This window comes from Salmo salar, chromosome ssa01, assembly GCF_905237065.1.
Source record: "Salmo salar chromosome ssa01, Ssal_v3.1, whole genome shotgun sequence".
In the NCBI taxonomy this organism is placed as follows: domain Eukaryota; kingdom Metazoa; phylum Chordata; class Actinopteri; order Salmoniformes; family Salmonidae; genus Salmo; species Salmo salar.
The window spans coordinates 166,439,734-166,460,231 of record NC_059442.1 but is presented as its reverse complement, the minus strand read 5'-3'; the positions used below and the strand labels follow the sequence as shown (position 1 = coordinate 166,460,231).

The 20,498-nt window shown below is 47.9% G+C and overlaps 1 protein-coding gene across 4 annotated transcripts in view; it reads left to right on the top strand.

Moving 5' to 3' along the window:
• Positions 1–20,498, top strand: part of mapkap1 (MAPK associated protein 1) — a 138,290-nt gene that overhangs the window by 74,788 nt on the left and 43,004 nt on the right. For all 4 annotated transcript variants that reach the window (XM_045687062.1, XM_045687030.1, XM_045687004.1 and 1 more), the window contains 2 exon segments: positions 1,728–1,868; positions 15,891–16,028. In XM_045687062.1, coding sequence (XP_045543018.1) covers positions 1,728–1,868; positions 15,891–16,028 — 279 coding nt within the window.

Genomic DNA, 20,498 nt, shown 5'->3' with positions numbered 1-20,498 from the left:
TCTCTCTCTCTCGACCCCCTCTCTCTCTCTCTCGACCCTCTCTCTCTCTCTCCGACCCCCTCTCTCTCTCCGACCCCCTCTCTCTCTCTCTCGACCCCCTCTCTCTCTCTCTCGACCCTCTCTCTCTCTCTCCGACCCCCTCTCTCCGACCCCCTCTCTCTCTCTCTCTCTCCGCCCCCTCTCTCTCTCTCTCTCTCCGACCCCCTCTCTCTCTCTCCGACCCCTCTCTCTCTCTCTCCGACCCCTCTCTCTCTCTCTCTCCGACCCCCTCTCTCTCTCTCTCTCCGACCCCCTCTCTCCGACCCCCTCTCTCTCTCTCCGACCCCCTCTCTCCGACCCCCCTCTCTCTCCGACCCCCTCTCTCTCTCCGACCCCCTCTCTCTCTCTCTCCGACCCCCTCTCTCTCTCTCCGACCCCCTCTCTCTCTCTCTCCGACCTCCTCTCTCTCTCCGACCCCCTCTCTCTCTCTCTCACCGACCCCCTCTCTCTCTCTCTCCGACCCCCTCTCTCTCGACCCCCTCTCTCCGACCCCTCTCTCTCTCTCTCTCTCGACCCCCTCTCCCTCTTTCCGACCACCTCTTTCCCTCTCTCTCTCCGACCCTCTCCCTCTCTCCGACCCTCTCCCTCTCTCCTCCTGTCTCTTACCCTCTTTCTCTCTCTCTCTCTCTCTCTCTCTCCGACCCCCTCTTTCTCTCTCTCCTCTATCCCGTTTCTCTCTCTCTCTCCCCGCCCCGTTTCTCTCTCTCTCTCCCCTGCCCCGTTTCTCTCTCTCTCTCCCCGCCCGTTTCTCTCTCTCTCTCCCCGCCCCGTTTCTCTCTCTCTCTCTCCGACCCCCTCTCTCTCTCCGACCCCCCTCTCTCCGACCCCCTCTCTCTCTCTCTCCCCCGCCCCGTTTCTCTCTCTCTCCCCTGCCCCGTTTCTCTCTCTCTCTACCCCGCCCGTTTCTCTCTCTCTCTCTCCCCTGCCCCGTTTCTCTCTCTCTCTCCCCTGCCCCGTTTCTCTCTCTCTCTCCCCTGCCCCGTTTCTCTCTCTCTCCCCTGCCCCGTTTCTCTCTCTCTCCCCTGCCCCGTTTCTCTCTCTCTCCCCTGCCCCGTTTCTCTCTCTCTCCCCTGCCCCGTTTCTCTCTCTCCCCTGCCCCGTTTCTCTCTCTCTCCCCTGCCCCGTTTCTCTCTCTCTCCCCGCCCCGTTTCTCTCTCTCTCCCCGCCCCGTTTCTCTCTCTCTCTACCCCTGCCCCGTTTCTCTCTCTCTACCCCGCCCCGTTTCTCTCTCTCTCTCTCCCCTGCCCCGTTTCTCTCTCTCTCTCCCCTGCCCCGTTTCTCTCTCTCTCCCCTGCCCCGTTTCTCTCTCCCCTGCCCCGTTTCTCTCTCTCTCCCCTGCCCCGTTTCTCTCTCTCTCCCCGCCCCGTTTCTCTCTCTCTCCCCTGCTCCGTTTCTCTCTCTCTCCCCGCCCCGTTTCTCTCTCTCTCTACCCCGCCCCGTTTCTCTCTCTCTCTACCCCTGCCCCGTTTCTCTCTCTCTCCCCTGCCCCGTTTCTCTCTCTCTACCCCGCCCGTTTCTCTCTCTCTCTCTCCCCTGCCCCGTTTCTCTCTCTCTCCCCCGCCCCGTTTCTCTCTCTCTCCCCCGCCCCGTTTCTCTCTCTCTCTCCCGCCCCGTTTATCTCTCTCTCTACCCACCCCCGTTTCTCGCTCTCTCCCACCCCCTGTTTGTCTCTCCATTCTCTCTGTCAGGCTCCAGAGGAGAGGACAGTTCAGAGGAGGATCCTCCCATGGACATCACCACGGTGCAGGACATGCTGAGTAGCCACCGCTACAAGTCCTTCAAGATCAGCATGATCCACAAGCTCCGCTTCACCACTGACGTACAGCTCGGTAAATACTCTCTACCCCACCCCCCCTTCCCCACACTGGCCCGACCCTACTCCCCCCACCCCACACGGGCCCAACCCTACTCCCCCCACCCCACACAGGCCCGACCCTACTCCCCCCACCCCACACGGGCCCGACCCTGCTCCCCCCACCCCAACCCCACACTGGCCCGACCCTGCTCCCCCACCCCAACCCCACACTGGCTCGACCCTGCTCCCCCCACCCCAACCCCACACTGGCCCGACCCTGCTCCCCCACCCCACACTGGTCCGACCCTGCTCCCCCCACCCCACACTGGCCCGACCCTGCTCCCCCACCCCACACTGGCCCGACCCTGCTCCCCCCCACCCCACACTGGCCCGACCCTGCTCCCCAACCCCACACTGGCCCGACCCTGCTCCCCCAACCCCACACTGGCCCGACCCTGCTCCCCCCACCCCACACGGGCCAACCCTGCTCCCCCCCACACTGGCCCGACCCTGCTCTCCCCCCCCCACACTGGCCCGACCCTGCTCCCCCCCACCCCACACTGGCCCGACCCTGCTCCCCCCACCCCACGCGGGCCCGACCCTGCTCCCCCACCCCACGCGGGCCCGACCCTGCTCCCCCCACCCCACACAGGCCGACCCTGCTCTCCATTCTGTCCTTTGGAGCCCACAGACAACACGTTGGTCCAGCCTTCCAAGGCATTATAAATAAATAAAAATAGAGACCGTTTTTGACTTTAATGTACATTAAGGTTAAACATCTGGGGATGCTATGAAATGCTGTTTATACCTTAATAGTTTTCTAAGTTGGGTCTCTCTCTGTTTTGAATTAGTCAAGCAGTCGTTTACCGCCGGTTAGGTTTCAGTCGGAGGACGTAGGTACGGCATGAGAAAGAAACTAAATCTCCCCCTCCAATCACGTTGCCACAGGTCAGACCAGGGTCACCAGGTCACTTCCTGGAAAGCAGGATCAATCTTGTTGTTTACAACAATCTGCCATGGTAACCTCTGTCGCCACCCCCCCACTGGCCCGTTGGCTTTGGTAATGAGCGTTAATTCAGACCAGGAGGAGACTGCATACGTTCCAAATGGCACCATATTCCCTATTTAGTGTACTACTTTTGACCAGGGCCCATAGGGTTCTGGTCAAACGTAGTACACTGTATAGGGAATAGGATGCCGTTTGGGAAGCGTTGTGTCTCCTCCTGGTCTGACTGATGTCCATGAGTGGGGACATGTCCTCTGTACAGGAGACAGTCCTTGTTCACAGTTGGACTTGCACTATTTTAGAACTGAGATTTGAATCCAAGTCTGTCTTTTCTAGTCGTGAAGTTTTTACATGTGTATTGGATGGATACTCACACTCACATGGATACTCTGTTACTTCTGTCATAACCAGCACAAATATCCTCTACTCTGTTACTCCTGTCATAACAGCACAAATATCCTCTACTCTGTTACTCCGATCATAACCAGCACATGGGACAAATATCCTCTACTCTGTTACTCCTGTCATAACCAGCACATGGGACAAATATCCTCTACTCTGTTACTCCTGTCATAACCAGCACATGGGACAAATATTCTCTTCTCTGTTACTCCTGTCATAACCAGCACATGGGACAAATATCCTCTACTCTGTTACTCCTGTCATAAACAGCACATATATCCTCTACTCTGTTCCTCCTGTCATAACCAGCACATGGGACAAATATCCTCTACTCTGTTACTCCTGTCATAAACAGCACATATATCCTCTACTCTGTTCCTCCTGTCATAACCAGCACATGGGACAAATATCCTCTACTCTGTTACTCCTGTCATAACCAGCACATGGGACAAATATCCTCTACTCTGTTACTCCTGTCATAAACAGCACATATATCCTCTACTCTGTTCCTCCTGTCATAACCAGCACATGGGACAAATATCCTCTACTCTGTTACTCCTGTCATAACCAGCACATGGGACAAATATCCTCTACTCTGTTACTCCTGTCATAACCAGCACATATATCCTCTACTCTGTTACTCCCATCATAACCAGCACAAAAATCCTCTACTCTGTTACTCCTGTCATAACCAGCACATATATCCTCTACTCTGTTCCTCCTGTCATAAACAGCACATATATCCTCTACTCTGTTCCTCCTGTCATAACCAGCACATATATCCTCTACTCTGTTACTCCTGTCATAACCAGCACATATATCCTCTACTCTGTTACTCCTGTCATAAACAGCACATATATCCTCTACTATGTTACTCCTGTCATAACCAGCACATATATCCTCTACTCTGTTACTCCTGTCATAACAGCACAAATATCCTCTACTCTGTTCCTCCTGTCATAAACAGCACATATATCCTCTACTCTGTTCCTCCTGTCATAACCAGCACATGGGACAAATATCCTCTACTCTGTTACTCCTGCCATAACCAGCACATATATCCTCTACTCTGTTACTCCTGTCATAACCAGCACAAATATCCTCTACTCTGTTACTCCTGCCATAACCAGCACATATATCCTCTACTCTGTTATTCCGATCATAACCAGCACATGGAACAAAAGTCCTCTACTCTGTTACTCCTGTCATAACCAGCACATGGAACAAATATCCTCTACTCTGTTACTCCTGTCATAACCAGCACATGGAACAAATATCCTCTACTCTGTTACTCCGATCATAACCAGCACATGGGACAAATGTCCTCTACTCTGTTACTCCTGTCATAACCAGCACAAATATCCTCTACTCTGTTATTCCGATCATAACCAGCACATGGAACAAATATCCTCTACTCTGTTACTCCTGTCATAACCAGCACATGGGACAAATGTCCTCTACTCTTAACCCCTCTCACTGTCACAGTCCATCTGTAAACCCCTCTCTGTCACAGCCCATTACAGTCCATCTCTTAACCCCTCTCACTGTCACAGTCCATCTGTAACCCCTCTGTCACAGCCCATTACAGCCCACCTGTTAACCCCTCTCTGTCACTGCCAATAGCAAATTGATGATCATGTTATTGAACTGTATTTGTAAAGTAGAATGACTAGTTATATTGATGTTTGATTTTAAAAAAAACACTCAACCTGAGGCTTTACCAACCCATCAACTATTGGCTTTTCTTGGGCAAATGTTTCATATTCAAACAAATGATTTATCTCATTCACAGTGTTACCCATCATCTGTCAGACACGTGTAACGACAACGCCTCGCATTTTCACATATTTTAGCCGCTTTTTTTGTTATTGCATTCACGCTGATATTATTGAATTGAAACCAGGCTGCCAGCTTTGTGGAGCCTCCTCTCCCTAGGCTGACAGAGGATGGGTTCTTAAAACCAAAAGACCTGTCGGATGCTCTCCCCAGTGTTTCTCAGAGATAGGGGGTTTCCTGGGGTTTCAGAGGCGACGGCAGCTAGCAAACACCACGGCTTAACCGCCAACAGATGCGTTCAGCGTGTCAGATTAAACAAAGTTGGAGAAGAGCAGAAAAGGCAGGGGCGGGCAGGGAGAGAGAGGGGGGGTGGTCCTAAGCCTTGCTGACAAACCATTGAGGGGTTTTGTAATGGCTGTGAGGTTTGTCTTTTTCAAACCCATCCCACACCTCCTACTCTGCCTTTAGCGTCATGATGTCTTTTCCAAGAGGGCACTCCACTCTGACTGTATGATGACATCAGAGGGATTCTATTACAGTCCAAAGCGCTGAAGAAAAAGGAGAGGTGGAATCATTAGGTCACTTGTCTTGGTCCTGTCCATATGTAGCTTCTTTCTGGTCGCAGGTTCAGGAATGGCTGAAAAGGGAGGGTTAGGGGAGAATAATAAAGACAGGAAATATATTTTTAAAAATTAAATACAAATCTAAATACATACAGTTGAAGTCAGACGTTTACATGCATTTAGGTTGGAGTCATTAAAACTCGTTTTTCAACCACTCCACAAATGCCATAATTTTGGCAAGTCGGTTAGGACATCTACTTTGTGCATGACACAACAAATTTTTCCAACAATTGTTTACAGATAGATTATTTCACTTATAATTCACTGTATCACAATTCCAGTGGGTCAGAAGTTTACATACACTAAGTTGACTGTGCCTTTTTAAACAGCTTATGTCATGGCTTTAGAAGCTTCTGATCGGCTAATTGACATCATTTGAGTCAATTGGAGGTGTTCCTGTGGATGTATTTCAATGCCTACCTTCAAACTCAGTGCCTCTTTGCTTGACATCATGGGAAAATCAAAAGAAATCAGCCAAGACCTCAGAATAAAAATTGTAGACCTCCACAAGTCTGGTTCATCCTTGGGAGCAATTTCCAAACGCCTGAAGGTACCACATTCATCTGTACAAACAATAGTACGCAAGTATAAACACCATGGGACCACGCAGCCGTCATACCGCTCAGGAAGGAGACACGTTCTGTCTCCTAGAGATGAACGTACTTTGGTGTGAAAAGTGCAAATCAATCCCAGAACAACAGCAAAGGACCTTGTGAAGATGCTGAAGGAAACAGGTACAAAAGTATTTATATCCACAGTAAAACGAGTCCTATATCGACATAACCTGAAAGGCCACTCAGCAAGGAAGAAGCCACTGCTCCAAAACCGCCATAAAAAAGCCAGACTACGGTTTGCAACTGTACATGAGGACAAAGATTGTACTTTTTGGAGAAATGTCCTCTGGTCTGATGAAACAAAAATATAACTGTTTGGCCATAATGAACATTGTTATGTTTGGAGGAAAAAGGGGGACGCTTGCAAGCCGAAGAACACCATCCCAACCGTGAAGCACGGGGGTGGCAGCGTCATGTTGTGGGGGTGCTTTGCTGCAGGAGGGACTGGTGCACTTCACAAAATAGATGGCATCTTGAGGGAGGAAAATAATTATGTGGATATATTGAAGCAACATCTCAAGGCATCAGTCAGCAAGTTAAAGCTTGGTTGCAAATGGGTCTTCCAAATGGACAATGACCCCAAGCATACTTCCAAAGTTATGGCTAAAGGACAACAAAGTCAAGGTATTAGACTGGCCATCACAAAGCCTTGACCTCAATCCAATAGAAAATGTGTGGGCAGAACTGAAAAAGTGTGTGTGAGCAAGGAGGCCTACAAACCTGACTCAGTTACACCAGCTCTGTCAGGAGGAATGGGCCAAAATTCACCCAACTTATTGTGGGAAGCTTGTGGAAGGCTACCCGACACGTTTGACACAAGTTAAACAAATTAAAGGCAATGCTACCAAATACTGAATGTAAACTTCTGACCCACTGGGAATGTGATGAAAGAAATAAAAGCTAAAATAAATCATTCTTTCTACTATTATTCTGACATTTCACATTCTTAAAATAAAGTGGTGATCCTAAGACAGGGAATTTTTACTAGGATTAAGTGTCAGGAATTGTGAAAAACTGAGTTTAAATGTATTTGGCTGAGGTGTATGTAAACTTCCAACTTCAACTGTGTATATATGTATAGTGTGTATATATATATATATGGGGGATTGATAATGACAATTACATTGATAGAAGCCATTATCTATCAGCAATATTAAAGCTGACCACCCCCCCCCCCAGCTAGTGGTACAAACTGATGTTACTTAATGTCAACACCGAAGGGGGATAGTCAATCCCAATTCCAGATTCACAGAGGCAGGAATGTCCCAGTGTCCCATAGCTGTAGGATTTATGTGGATTGAGCCAGAGGCATTAGTACCAGACAGTGTGCACGTGTCTGCAAAATCTCTGTCTGTGTGTGCTTGTATCTGGACACTGTCAAATGTGGGAGGGGCCGCGGCATGTCAAATCAAATTGTATTGGTCACATACACATGGTTAGCAGATGTTATTGCGAGTGTAGGGAAATGCTTAGGCTTCTAGATCCGACAGTGCAGTAATATCTAACAGGTAATATCTAGCAAATTCCACAACAAACCTAATACACACAATCTAGTAAAGGAATGGGATAAGAATATATAAGTATAAAATATATGGATGAGCAGTGACAGAGTGGCTAAGATGCAATAGATAGTAAGAATAGATAGTGAAGGATACAGTATACAGTATATACATATGAGATGAGTAATGTGAGATATGTAAACATTCTTAAAGTGGCATTATTAAAGTGATTAGTGTTCCATTTATTAAAGTGGCCAATGATATCAAGTCTGTATGTAGGTAGCAGCCTCTCTGTGCTAGTGGTGGCTGTTTAACAATCTGTCTCGTCTTCTGGATGGAAGCGGGGTGAACAGGAAGTGGCTCGGGTGGTTGTTGTCCTTGATGATCTTTTTTGGCCTTCCTGTGACATCGGGTGGTGTTGGTGTCATGGAGGGCAGGTCGTTTGCCCCCGGTGATGCGTTGTGCAGACCCACCACCTTCTGGAGAGCCCTGCGGTTGTGGGCGGTGCCGTTACCGTACTAGGCGGTGATACAGCCCGACAGGATGCTCTCAATTGTGCATCTGTAAAAGTTAGTGAGGGCTTTTGGTGACAAGACAAATGTTTTCAGGCTCCTGAGGTTGAAGAAGGAAGACAGATAGTTGTCAGGGAGGAAAGCTGTTTTAGGGGTAGTAGTGCTGAGCGATTAGTGCTTTTCGAGGTCGTTTCGGTGCGATTATAAAAAAATCATCACGATTGAGATTTTTATTTTTAAACATGAAATGCAATATTCATTCTTTGGGTTGAATGCTGCAACAACACAGAATACAACAATGAATAAAAGACCCATGATGGTAGTGACTGTCCATTACTGCTTATCACTTATTAACCAACACTTATTCACATTACTTTAATAAAAGATTTCAGTTATAGTGTATATTACATTGGTTTTATTTGATGAATTTATTATTTCATTCCAAGTCATCATCTCTATAGAGCTGCTGTCTACGCTGTCTGACAAAATCACTATTTTAATAGTTATTCAAAGTAAATAAGGCATACTTTTATGACTGCTGAATACCAACTATCAATCATTTAGATCATGTATTTTCAGGTAGAGATACCTCGTGAAGAAACTGCTCTCTATGTATTCCCTCTAGATCGCGCATTCTTCTGTCACAGGCCTGACAAGTAGCTGCACAATGGGTTATGGTCATTGTAGTTAATTATCACATTTTCTGCACTAAACTATGTAGAAACTGTTGGAAACTACAACTCCATACTACATCACACAGTTCAGGCATGATGATCTGATTTATCACTAGAGAAACTGCAGCGCATTAAGCTCACAGAAAAAACCCAGAACAAAATGGAATTCAAATAATTCAACCAACATTGGCCAATTAGTTGTTTAAAAAAAAACGAAAAATAACCAACATTTCGCTCAGCACTAACACCATGTCCAAAGTCCGCCATCGTGCGCCATTTTTGTCCCCCCACACCATCGCGTTCGGCGTCACAAATAGAAGCAATGTGTGGTCAGCATGTAAGGGGCAGAGAGGGAGGCTAGAGAGGCGGGCTTTATCTTTACCAAACTCCCTGTGGCGCAACCAAGCTTGTAGACCAAGACCTTCCACTTCATAGTGTTGTGTTTCCTCTGTCTCTCCTGACTGGTCCACTTCATAGTGTCCTCTGTCTCTCCTGACTGGTCCACTTCATAGTGTCCTCTGTCTCTCCTGACTGGTCCACTTCATAGTGTTGTGTTTCCTCTGTCTCTCCTGACTGGTCCACTTCATAGTGTTGTGTTTCCTCTGTCTCTCCTGACTGGTCCACTTCATAGTGTTTGTCCTCTGTCTCTCCTGACTGGTCCACTTCATAGTGTCCTCTGTCTCTCCTGACTGGTCCACTTCATAGTTTTGTGTTTCCTCTGTCTCTCCTGACTGGTCCACTTCATAGTGTTGTGTTTCCTCTGTCTCTCCTGACTGGTCCACTTCATAGTGTCCTCTGTCTCTCCTGACTGGTCCACTTCATAGTTTTGTGTTTCCTCTGTCTCTCCTGACTGGTCCACTTCATAGTGTTGTGTTTCCTCTGTCTCTCCTGACTGGTCCACTTCATAGTGTTGTGTTTCCTCTGTCTCTCCTGACTGGTCCACTTCATAGTGTTGTGTTTCCTCTGTCTCTCCTGACTGGTCCACTTCATAGTGTTGTGTTTCCTCTGTCTCTCCTGACTGGTCCACTTCATAGTTTTGTGTATCCTCTGTCTCTCCTGACTGGTCCACTTCATAGTTTTGTGTTTCCTCTGTCTCTCCTGACTGGTCCACTTCATAGTGTCCTCTGTCTCTCCTGACTGGTCCACTTCATAGTTTGTGTTTCCTCTGTCTCTCCTGACTGGTCCACTTCATAGTGTTGTGTTTCCTCTGTCTCTCCTGACTGGTCCACTTCATAGTGTTGTGTTTCCTCTGTCTCTCCTGACTGGTCCACTTCATAGTGTTGTGTTTCCTCTGTCTCTCCTGACTGGTCCACTTCATAGTTTTGTGTATCCTCTGTCTCTCCTGACTGGTCCACTTCATAGTTTTGTGTTTCCTCTGTCTCTCCTGACTGGTCCACTTCATAGTGTCCTCTGTCTCTCCTGACTGGTCCACTTCATAGTTTTGTGTTTCCTCTGTCTCTCCTGACTGGTCCACTTCATAGTGTTGTGTTTCCTCTGTCTCTCCTGACTGGTCCACTTCATAGTGTGTATCCTCTGTCTCTCCTGACTGGTCCACTTCATAGTGTGTTCCTCTGTCTCTCCTGACTGGTCCACTTCATAGTGTCCTCTGTCTCTCCTGACTGGTCCACTTCATAGTTTTGTGTTTCCTCTGTCTCTCCTGACTGGTCCACTTCATAGTGTTGTGTTTCCTCTGTCTCTCCTGACTGGTCCACTTCATAGTTTTGTGTTTCCTCTGTCTCTCCTGACTGGTCCACTTCATAGTGTTGTGTTTCCTCTGTCTCTCCTGACTGGTCCACTTCATAGTTTTGTGTTTCCTCTGTCTCTCCTGACTGGTCCACTTCATAGTGTTGTGTTTCCTCTGTCTCTCCTGACTGGTCCACTTCATAGTTTTGTGTTTCCTCTGTCTCTCCTGACTGGTCCACTTCATAGTGTTGTGTTTCCTCTGTCTCTCCTGACTGGTCCACTTCATAGTGTTGTGTTTCCTCTGTCTCTCCTGACTGGTCCACTTCATAGTTTCCTCTGTCTCTCCTGACTGGTCCACTTCATAGTTTTGTGTATCCTCTGTCTCTCCTGACTGGTCCACTTCATAGTGTTGTGTTTCCTCTGTCTCTCCTGACTGGTCCACTTCATAGTGTTGTGTTTCCTCTGTCTCTCCTGACTGGTCCACTTCATAGTGTTGTGTTTCCTCTGTCTCTCCTGACTGGTCCACTTCATAGTGTTGTGTTTCCTCTGTCTCTCCTGACTGGTCCACTTCATAGTGTTGTGTTTCCTCTGTCTCTCCTGACTGGTCCACTTCATAGTGTCTGTGTTTCCTCTGTCTCTCCTGACTGGTCCACTTCATAGTGTTGTGTTTCCTCTGTCTCTCCTGACTGGTCCACTTCATAGTGTTGTGTTTCCTCTGTCTCTCCTGACTGGTCCACTTCATAGTGTTGTGTTTCCTCTGTCTCTCCTGACTGGTCCACTTCATAGTTTTGTGTTTCCTCTGTCTCTCCTGACTGGTCCACTTCATAGTTTTGTGTATCCTCTGTCTCTCCTGACTGGTCCACTTCATAGTTTTGTGTATCCTCTGTCTCTCCTGACTGGTCCACTTCATAGTGTCCTCTGTCTCTCCTGACTGGTCCACTTCATAGTGTTGTGTTTCCTCTGTCTCTCCTGACTGGTCCACTTCATAGTGTCCTCTGTCTCTCCTGACTGGTCCACTTCATAGTGTTGTGTATCCTCTGTCTCTCCTGACTGGTCCACTTCATAGTGTTGTGTTTCCTCTGTCTCTCCTGACTGGTCCACTTCATAGTGTCCTCTGTCTCTCCTGACTGGTCCACTTCATAGTGTTGTGTTTCCTCTGTCTCTCCTGACTGGTCCACTTCATAGTGTCCTCTGTCTCTCCTGACTGGTCCACTTCATAGTTTTGTCTATCCTCTGTCTCCCCTGACTGGTCCACTTCATAGTGTTGTGTTTCCTCTGTCTCTCCTGACTGGTCCACTTCATAGTGTTGTGTTTCCTCTGTCTCTCCTGACTGGTCCACTTCATAGTGTTGTGTTTCCTCTGTCTCCCCTTTTTCTGTGCTGGTTACAAATCAAATCAAATGTTATTGGTCACATACACATGGTTAGCAGATGTTAATGCGAGTGTAGCGAAATGCTTGTGCTTCTAGTTCCCGACAGTGCAGTAATATCTAAGTAATCTAACAATTTCACAACTACCTAATACACACATCTAAAGGGATGGAATAAGAATATGTACATATAAATATATGGATGAGCGATGGCCGAGCGGCATAGGCAAGATGGTATAAAATACAGTATATACATATGAGATGAGTAATGTAAGATATGTAAACATAATGTGGCATTGTTTAAAGTGACTAATGAGTCTATGTAGGCAGCAGCCTCTCTGTGCTAGTGATGGCTGTTTAGCAGTCTGATGGCCTTGAGATAAAAGCTGTTTTCCAGTTTCTCGGTCCCAGCTTTGATGCACCTGTACCGACCTCGCCTTCTGGATGGTAGCGGGGTGAACAGGCAGTGGCTCAGGTGGTTGTTGTCCTTGATGATCTTTTTGACCTTCCCGTGACATCAGGAATCTTGACGCACCAAGCGTCCCACTGTCGTCTCTTTGACTGAAGACACTGGTTCTAGCTGCTTTTCCCTCAAAAGACCACCTCCGTAACAGAATAGTCTGCCCAGCGTCACTGCTGGGGGTCCACCTCCACCCAGAGAGCCCAGCTCTGGGCTTCTTCCTAATTGATGCAAATGAGAAAAGATGGTGGCGGCAGCCATGCGATGCTGCTGGTTTAATAAAGCTTGTTAACCGCGGTGAGGGAAATGAATGGGCCGAATTACCGGGGCGGTTATTGGAAAAGTGTCGTCTCTCGTTACAGTTTGGAACAACTCACTCACAGATAGTCGGCGGTCTTCATTTCTCCCCCTATAAGAGAATGGGCTGATGCCCCTGGAAGGCAGTTATAGAGGAGATTTGGGGGGGGGGGGGGGGGTCGTGTAAGACGGGGGGTCTGGGGGTGCCAGCCCCCCATCTTAATTTTTGTAATAACCCTCAATGGTGATGCTCAATCTGCCCCCTTCACATAGCATTAGGCGAGGCCTCTGTCACGGAATTGGATTAGGGCTTGTTATAGCAACCAATTCCATGTGGCCAAGGAAAAATAGGGTGGCAATTTAATAACCATTATCATCAATACAAGTGACTGAGTCCATATTACATCAGTGGCTGTGATGTATAGAGTGTAAGTGACAATAGGGTCTGCCGGGATCCTTCTGATTCCCTTTTAGTGGTGATCTGTAATTGTCAATCCTGTAGAGCAGAAGAAAATAAAAAAAATCTTTAATCAGATATTTTATCCGGGTAATTAATGTGATTTGCCTAAGATGTATACACTTAGGATGACACACTATTTACCAACGTGGAACTTGCACATGAACATACATTTTTTTGGGGGGTGGGAGGGGGGATGCCATGTGCCACCAAAACGCAACACTTTTCGAATTTGAATCTGTCAAAATGACTGATTTTGGGATTTTAAATTGAGGCAATGGAAGAGGCACTAGTGGCTTCGAATGCCTTACCTCTAAAATCCAAACTGAGATTTTTACAGAAAACTCAACAGAACTCAACCTTATAGAGAAGAATAAAGGGTGAAGGGAAGCGACCTCTATTTTCAATGATGACAGACAAAAAACAGACTTCCTCCATCAAAGCAGTTCCATTTGTCTCCCAGTACTCCATGTTGTCTCCATGTTTTCTCCCAGTACTCCGTGCGGCTGCGATTGGGCCTGCGTCCCAAAATGGCACCCTATTCACGAATAGTGCACTACTTTTGACCATAGGGCACTGGCCAAAAGTAGTGCACTTAAATAGGGAATAGGGAGCCATTTGAGACGCGGTACAGGATCTTTCTGTTCCCTGTGGAATGGTGACCATCGTTTGATTGACAGCCGGAATCATCTTTCTGCCCTTTTGCCTGCACTCCCTCACATTAACCGCTCTGATTGACAGCCGGGTTCCAGGGTTTTTTTCTAGATATTAAAAGTGGCTTAGGTAATGGGTGTGGCAGGGGCGTGACAATGGGTGCTGGATTTCAGATCATTTTTGAGGCCCTCCCATCTTGGCAGTGTAGAGATTGAAAAAAAATATATATATATATATTTTTTTTTTTAAGTCAATTTCCTGTAATTCTACACATTTCTCCATGGAGGGGGATAAATTGTTTCAGTTTAAAAGCAAATTTCCTGCAATTCTACATATTCTGCCATGGCTAATGCTATGTTCTTTTGCTCAAACATAATAATAATACTGCTAAATTCATTGTTTTGGGAATTTTCAATTCTCCCTGACTAGCTTTTATTTTGGTGATTAAAATATATAGATCCATTCTTCTTTTTTTTCTACATTGTTTATCTTGTTTAGTCATTTAAGTTTAACACTGAAAGCATTTTAACAATGTATTTTCAGTGTGTGGCCTGCCCAAGGATTTCAACGCCAAACAAATCCCTGGGTTCATCTCTCCCGCCCCCCTTTTGCCTCACATTAACCGCTCTGATTGACAGCTGACACATCTGTCATAGACCATAGGCCCCACTCTCTGTCTGTGTGTGCCTGTGTGTGCCTGTGTGTGTGTGTGTGTGTGTGTGTGTGTGTGTGTGTGTGTGTGTGTGTGTGTGTGTGTGTGTGTGTGTGTGTGTGTGTGTGTGTGTGTGTGCGCGTGTGTGTGTCTAGCCTATTCTCCATTACCTTTATAGAGAGCATCAAAATGCAGTTCTCATCCAACCCACTGACTTGCCTGATAACCAAATGAAAACATTAACAAAACAGGAGAGAAAGACACAAAGTATACCAAACCTGTCTCCATTGGAGGCATTGCTAGAGCCTGAGATGTCCCCATTCTGTCGAGGTATCCCGTTCAGGGAATTTAAGGTGCTATTTTTATGGCCATGTACCGGCACAACTGTTAAAATAAACAGTAATTCAATAGATTAGCGTTTTAAAATACGTTTCCTCAGCCTAATGACAAATATCAACACTAAATGTCCTCACTTTTATGACGACGTTGCTTTGGTTACCAAGTTGTTTATCAAAGGGGTGTTTATGAAGGGGCATTGATTCTGGGGAAAAAAAGTCACTTAATGGCAGAAATGTCAATCTTTTTTAACTTTGCTTAAATAAAACATTACGTTTTTATTGGTGAACGAGTGTTGCACCTTTTTTTCCTTTTCAATGATGATCAAATGTGTTGTTTAAGCACCCTCCACGTCTTCTCAAAGGGGGTATTCAGGAAGAACTGAGCAGAACCCTTAAAAAACCGAAAGGTAAAATGACGCTGCAAGCTTATATTTTGGGTTTTTGTAGGAGTACGACAGTTGAATTCAGCTGATGAGGTATCCTATAAGTCATATTCTTCAACAATCAATGGGTATATATCATTCATTTAAAAAGTCCAAAAAAATGAATTGAACTTTTCATTTCAAACCTGCATTCTCGCAATGTGTGAGGAATACCATTTGTCCCGTAAACGTGGTTAGTGATTTTGATTGAATAGGAGCTGCTATAGATCTTCCTCCTGGAGATTCTGTCTGTCCTTAATCTACTGCGTCAGATCTCTAGGTCTGTGGACATCTCCAGCATCCATTTTACTGTGTGTGTGGGTGTGTGTGTGTGGGTATATGTGTGCACAGCCAGCAGCAGCAGGGACCAGGCGACAGTGATGACAGATTAGCACTGTGAATGGCCATTAACGCCACACAGCACCATCATTTTAACAAAAAAACTGATTACGCCGACGCTTTACGCGGCGACAATCCGCGAGAGATGCTGTTGTGTCCCACAACAAAATGGAGGATGGAGAGAACATTCGGTGTGGAGTAGATGATTTGACCTCTGCCATCTCTCTCTCTCTCTCTCCCTCTTCCCCCTCCTTTGTCACTCCCTATCCCCCCATGCAGGCATCTCGGGGGAAAAGGTGGAGATTGACCCCGTCACCAACCAGAAGACCAGCACCAAGTTCTGGATCCGACAGAAGCCCATCTCCATCGATTCAGACCACCTCTGTGCCTGTGACCTTGTGGAGGAGAGGAGCCCCAGTGAGTACCACCGTTGTGTGTGTGTGTGTGTGTGGGCGTGCTGTGTGTGTGTGGGCGTGGGCGTGCTGTGTGTGTGTGGGCGTGGGCGTGCTGTGTGTGTGTGGGCGTGCTGTGTGTGTGTGGGCGTGCTGTGTGTGTGTGGGCGTGCTGTGTGTGTGTGGGCGTGCTGTGTGTGTGTGTGGGCGTGCTGTGTGTGTGTGGGCGTGCTGTGTGTGTGTGGGCGTGCTGTGTGTGTGTGGGCGTGCTGTGTGTGTGTGTGGCGTGCTGTGTGTGTGTGGGCGTGCTGCGTGTGTGTGGGCGTGCTGCGTGTGTGTGGGCGTGCTGCGTGTGTGTGGGCGTGCTGCGTGTGTGGGCGTGGGCGTGCTGTGTGTGTGTGGGCGTGCTGTGTGTGTGTGTGTGGGCGTGCTGTGTGTGTGTGTGGGCGTGCTGTGTGTGTGTGGGCGTGCTGTGTGTGTGTGGGCGTGCTGTGTGTGTGTGGGCGTGCTGTGTGTGTGTGGGCGTGCTGTGTGTGTGTGGGCGTGCTGTGTGTGTGTGGGCGTGCTGTGTGGGCGTGCGGTGTGTGTGTGTGGGCGTGCTGTGTGTGTGTGTGGGCGTGCGGTGTGTGTATGTGTGTGTAGGCGTGCTGTGTGTGTATGTGTGTGTGTGGTAACACACAAGGTCACTGACTGGTAAACACTTCCCCCTCATACTGAAAGTACTCATTTATCTCGGGATCATATTCATTTAGTCATCTTTGACTGTATATTCCTCTGGTTTGACTCAGCAGTGCTGAGACCTTCCATATTTGGCTGTAAAACATCAGAAGATTCAGCTGAAACGGCATGTACTAGTGGTCTGTAAAAATAGCCTGTATTACAAGTCAATGGGGGCACTGGATTCAGTGATCTCTCTTCAGATTGTACTTTGCGACTAAGCAGATGTCTTATTTTAACTGACATCAAATACAGATTGTAATCGTTGAAGCTGCCGAGCATTTCTACAACGGTCTCTCTCCCCCCACCCACACGTCCACCAGGCTGAAAGAACCTAGCTCTGTGTGTGTGTGTGTGTGTGTGTGTGTGTGTGTGTGTGTGTGTGTGTGTGTGTGTGTGTGTGTGTGTGTGTGTGTGTGAGCGTATCTCTGTTAACCCACCATCATCTCCTGACATATGGAATAAATTCAGTCACCGTCCGCTGTAGAGACTGATACCAATACCCAGTACCAATACCCATACACACTGCCTAACCCACTGCTTTACCAATACCCACTGCTTTACCTATACCCAGTCAATACTCTGTAGAGGCTGATACCTATACCCACTGCTTTACCAATACCCACTGCTTTAATCAGCCAGTCAGTCTGCATCTCTCCCTCTCTGTTCACACTGCTTTACCAATACCCAGTCTGCATCTCTACCTCTCTGTTCACACTGCTTTACCAATACCCAGTCTGCATCTCTCCCTCTCTGTTCACACTGCTTTACCAATACCCAGTCTGCATCTCTCCCTCTCTGTTCACACTGCTTTACCAATACCCAGTCTGCATCTCTCCCTTTCTGTTCACACTGCTTTACCAATACCCAGTCTGCATCTCTCCCTCTCTGTTCACACTGCCTAACCCACTGCTTTACCAATACCCACTGCTTTACCAATACCCACTGCTTTACCAATACCTACTGCTTTAATCAGCCAGTCAGTCTGCATCTCTCCCACTCTGTTCACACTGCTTTACCAATACCCAGTCTGCATCTCTCCCTCTCTGTTCACACTGCTTTACCAATACCCACTGCTTTACCAATACCCACTGCTTTACCAATACCCACTGCTTTACCAATACCCACTGCTTTACCAATACCCACTGCTTTACCAATACCCACTGCTTTACCAATACCCACTGCTTTACCAATACCCACTGCTTTAATCAGCCAGTCAGTCTGCATCTCTCCCTCTCTGTTCACACTGCTTTACCAATACCCACTGCTTTACCAATACCCACTGCTTTACCAATACCCACTGCTTTACCAATACCCACTGCTTTACCTATACCCACTGCTTTACCAATACCCACTGCTTTACCAATACCCACTGCTTTACCAATACCCACTGCTTTACCAATACCCACTGCTTTACCAATACCCACTGCTTTACCAATACCCACTGCTTTACCTATACCCACTGCTTTACCAATACCCACTGCTTTACCAATACCCACTGCTTTAATCAGCCAATCAGTCTGCATCTCTCCCTCTCTGTTCACACTGCTTTACCAATACCCAGTCTGCATCTCTCCCTCTCTGTTCACACTGCTTTACCAATACCCAGTCTGCATCTCTCCCTCTCTGTTCACACTGCTTTACCAATACCCAGTCTGCATCTCTCCCTCTCTGTTCACACTGCTTTACCAATACCCAGTCTGCATCTCTCCCTCTCTGTTCACACTGCTTTACCAATACCCAGTCTGCATCTCTCCCTCTCTGTTCACACTGCTTTACCAATACCCAGTCTGCATCTCTCCCTTTCTGTTCACACTGCTTTACCAATACCCAGACATTGGACGCCAAGGGGGTGGGGAGGAGGGTGGATGCCCTGGAAACCAAGGGTTCGACTGAATGAGTTATCTGGATACCCAGGAATGGGAGACGAAGACAAGGGAGTGTGTATCGTCGTCGTCTCTGTATTGTGGTGCGTCGTCGTCTCTCTGTATTATGTTGCGTCGTCGTCTCTCTGTATTGTGGTGCGTCGTCGTCTCTCTGTATTGTGGTGCGTCGTCGTCTCTGTATTATGGTGCGTCGTCGTCTCTGTATTGTGGTGCGTCGTCGTCTCTCTGTATTATGGTGCGTCGTCGTCTCTCTGTATTGTGGTGCGTCGTCGTCTCTCTGTATTGTGGTGCGTCGTCGTCTCTCTGTATTGTGGTGCGTCGTCGTCTCTCTGTATTATGGTGCGTCGTCTCTCTGTATTGTGGTGCGTCGTCGTCTCTCTGTATTGTGGTGCGTCGTCTCTGTATTGTGGTGCGTCGTCTCTCTGTATTATGGTGCGTCGTCGTCTCTGTATTGTGGTGCGTCGTCGTCTCTCTGTATTGTGGTGCGTCGTCGTCTCTCTGTATTGTGGTGCGTCGTCGTCTCTCTGTATTGTGGTGCGTCGTCTTCTCTCTGTATTATGGTGCGTCGTCGTCTCTCTGTATTGTGGTGCGTCGTCGTCTCTCTGTATTGTGGTGCGTCGTTGTCTCTCTGTATTGTGGTGCGTCGTCGTCTCTCTGTATTGTGGTGCGTCGTCGTCTCTCTGTATTATGGTGCGTCGTCCTCTCTGTATTGTGGTGCGTCGTCGTCTCTCTGTATTGTGGTGCGTCGTCCTGTATTGTGGTGCGTCGTCGTCTCTCTGTATTGTGGTGCGTCGTCGTCTCTCTGTATTGTGGTGCGTCGTCGTCTCTCTGTATTGTGGTGCGTCGTCGTCTCTCTGTATTGTGGTGCGTCGTCGTCTCTCTGTATTGTGGTGCGTCGTCTCTCTGTATTGTGGTGCGTCATCGTCTCTGTATTATGGTGCGTCGTCGTCTCTCTGTATTGTGGTGCGTCGTCTCTCTGGATGGAGGATACATTAGTATCGCAGGAGGTTTTCCAATGACTTGTATTTGTGGATGCTCCTTTTTTACAAGAAAAATACTCCTGTCCCTTTGGTCTATTGGAGGGTGTGTTCATTGTGTTTGAGGTTCTGCACATTCGACAGATTGGAAAATGACTCCACTGATTATGTTTACAGTTCGTAGCATGATATAGTACGTGCAACTGAAGATAACATTTATGAAAATGAGTAAAATACAGAGAGAAAAAATATCATTGTACAATTAACTATATCATTCCACTACCCTATTCCACCATTTTCCTCACATAGACATCACCCACCTCACCCCTAAGGACCTAATCCTATGCCCACCCCCCACGTCCCATGCTTACCTCTTCTCTTCTCCCACCTGTGTCCATCGATATTGGCCCCGGCTATCCCACATCTCCCCCGGCTAACCCACGTCTCCCCCGGCTATCCCACATCTCCCCCGGCTAACCCACGTCTCCCCCGGCTATCCCACGTCTCCCCGGGTATCCCACATCTCCCCCGGCTATCCCACATCTCCCCCGGCTATCCCACGTCTCCCCCGGCTAACCCACATCTCCCCCGGCTAACCCACGTCTCCCCCGGCTAACCCACGTCTCCCCCGGCTAACCCACATCTCCCCCGGCTAACCCACATCTCCCCCGGCTATCCCACATCTCCCCCGGCTAACCCACATCTCCCTCTAAGAGCTCATTCCTCTGCGTCGCTGGGGCTCAACACTCCGTTGACCTGGTAATTGGCACAGGGGCCCAGCTCTCTCTCTCTCTCTCTCTCTCTCTCTCTCTCTCTCTCTCTCTCTCTCTCTATCGAGCGGTTCTACATGACTAGGTAAAGAAGACTGCACGAAGATTAATGAAGGCCAGCTAATGCAGGAGTGAAAGGGGGATG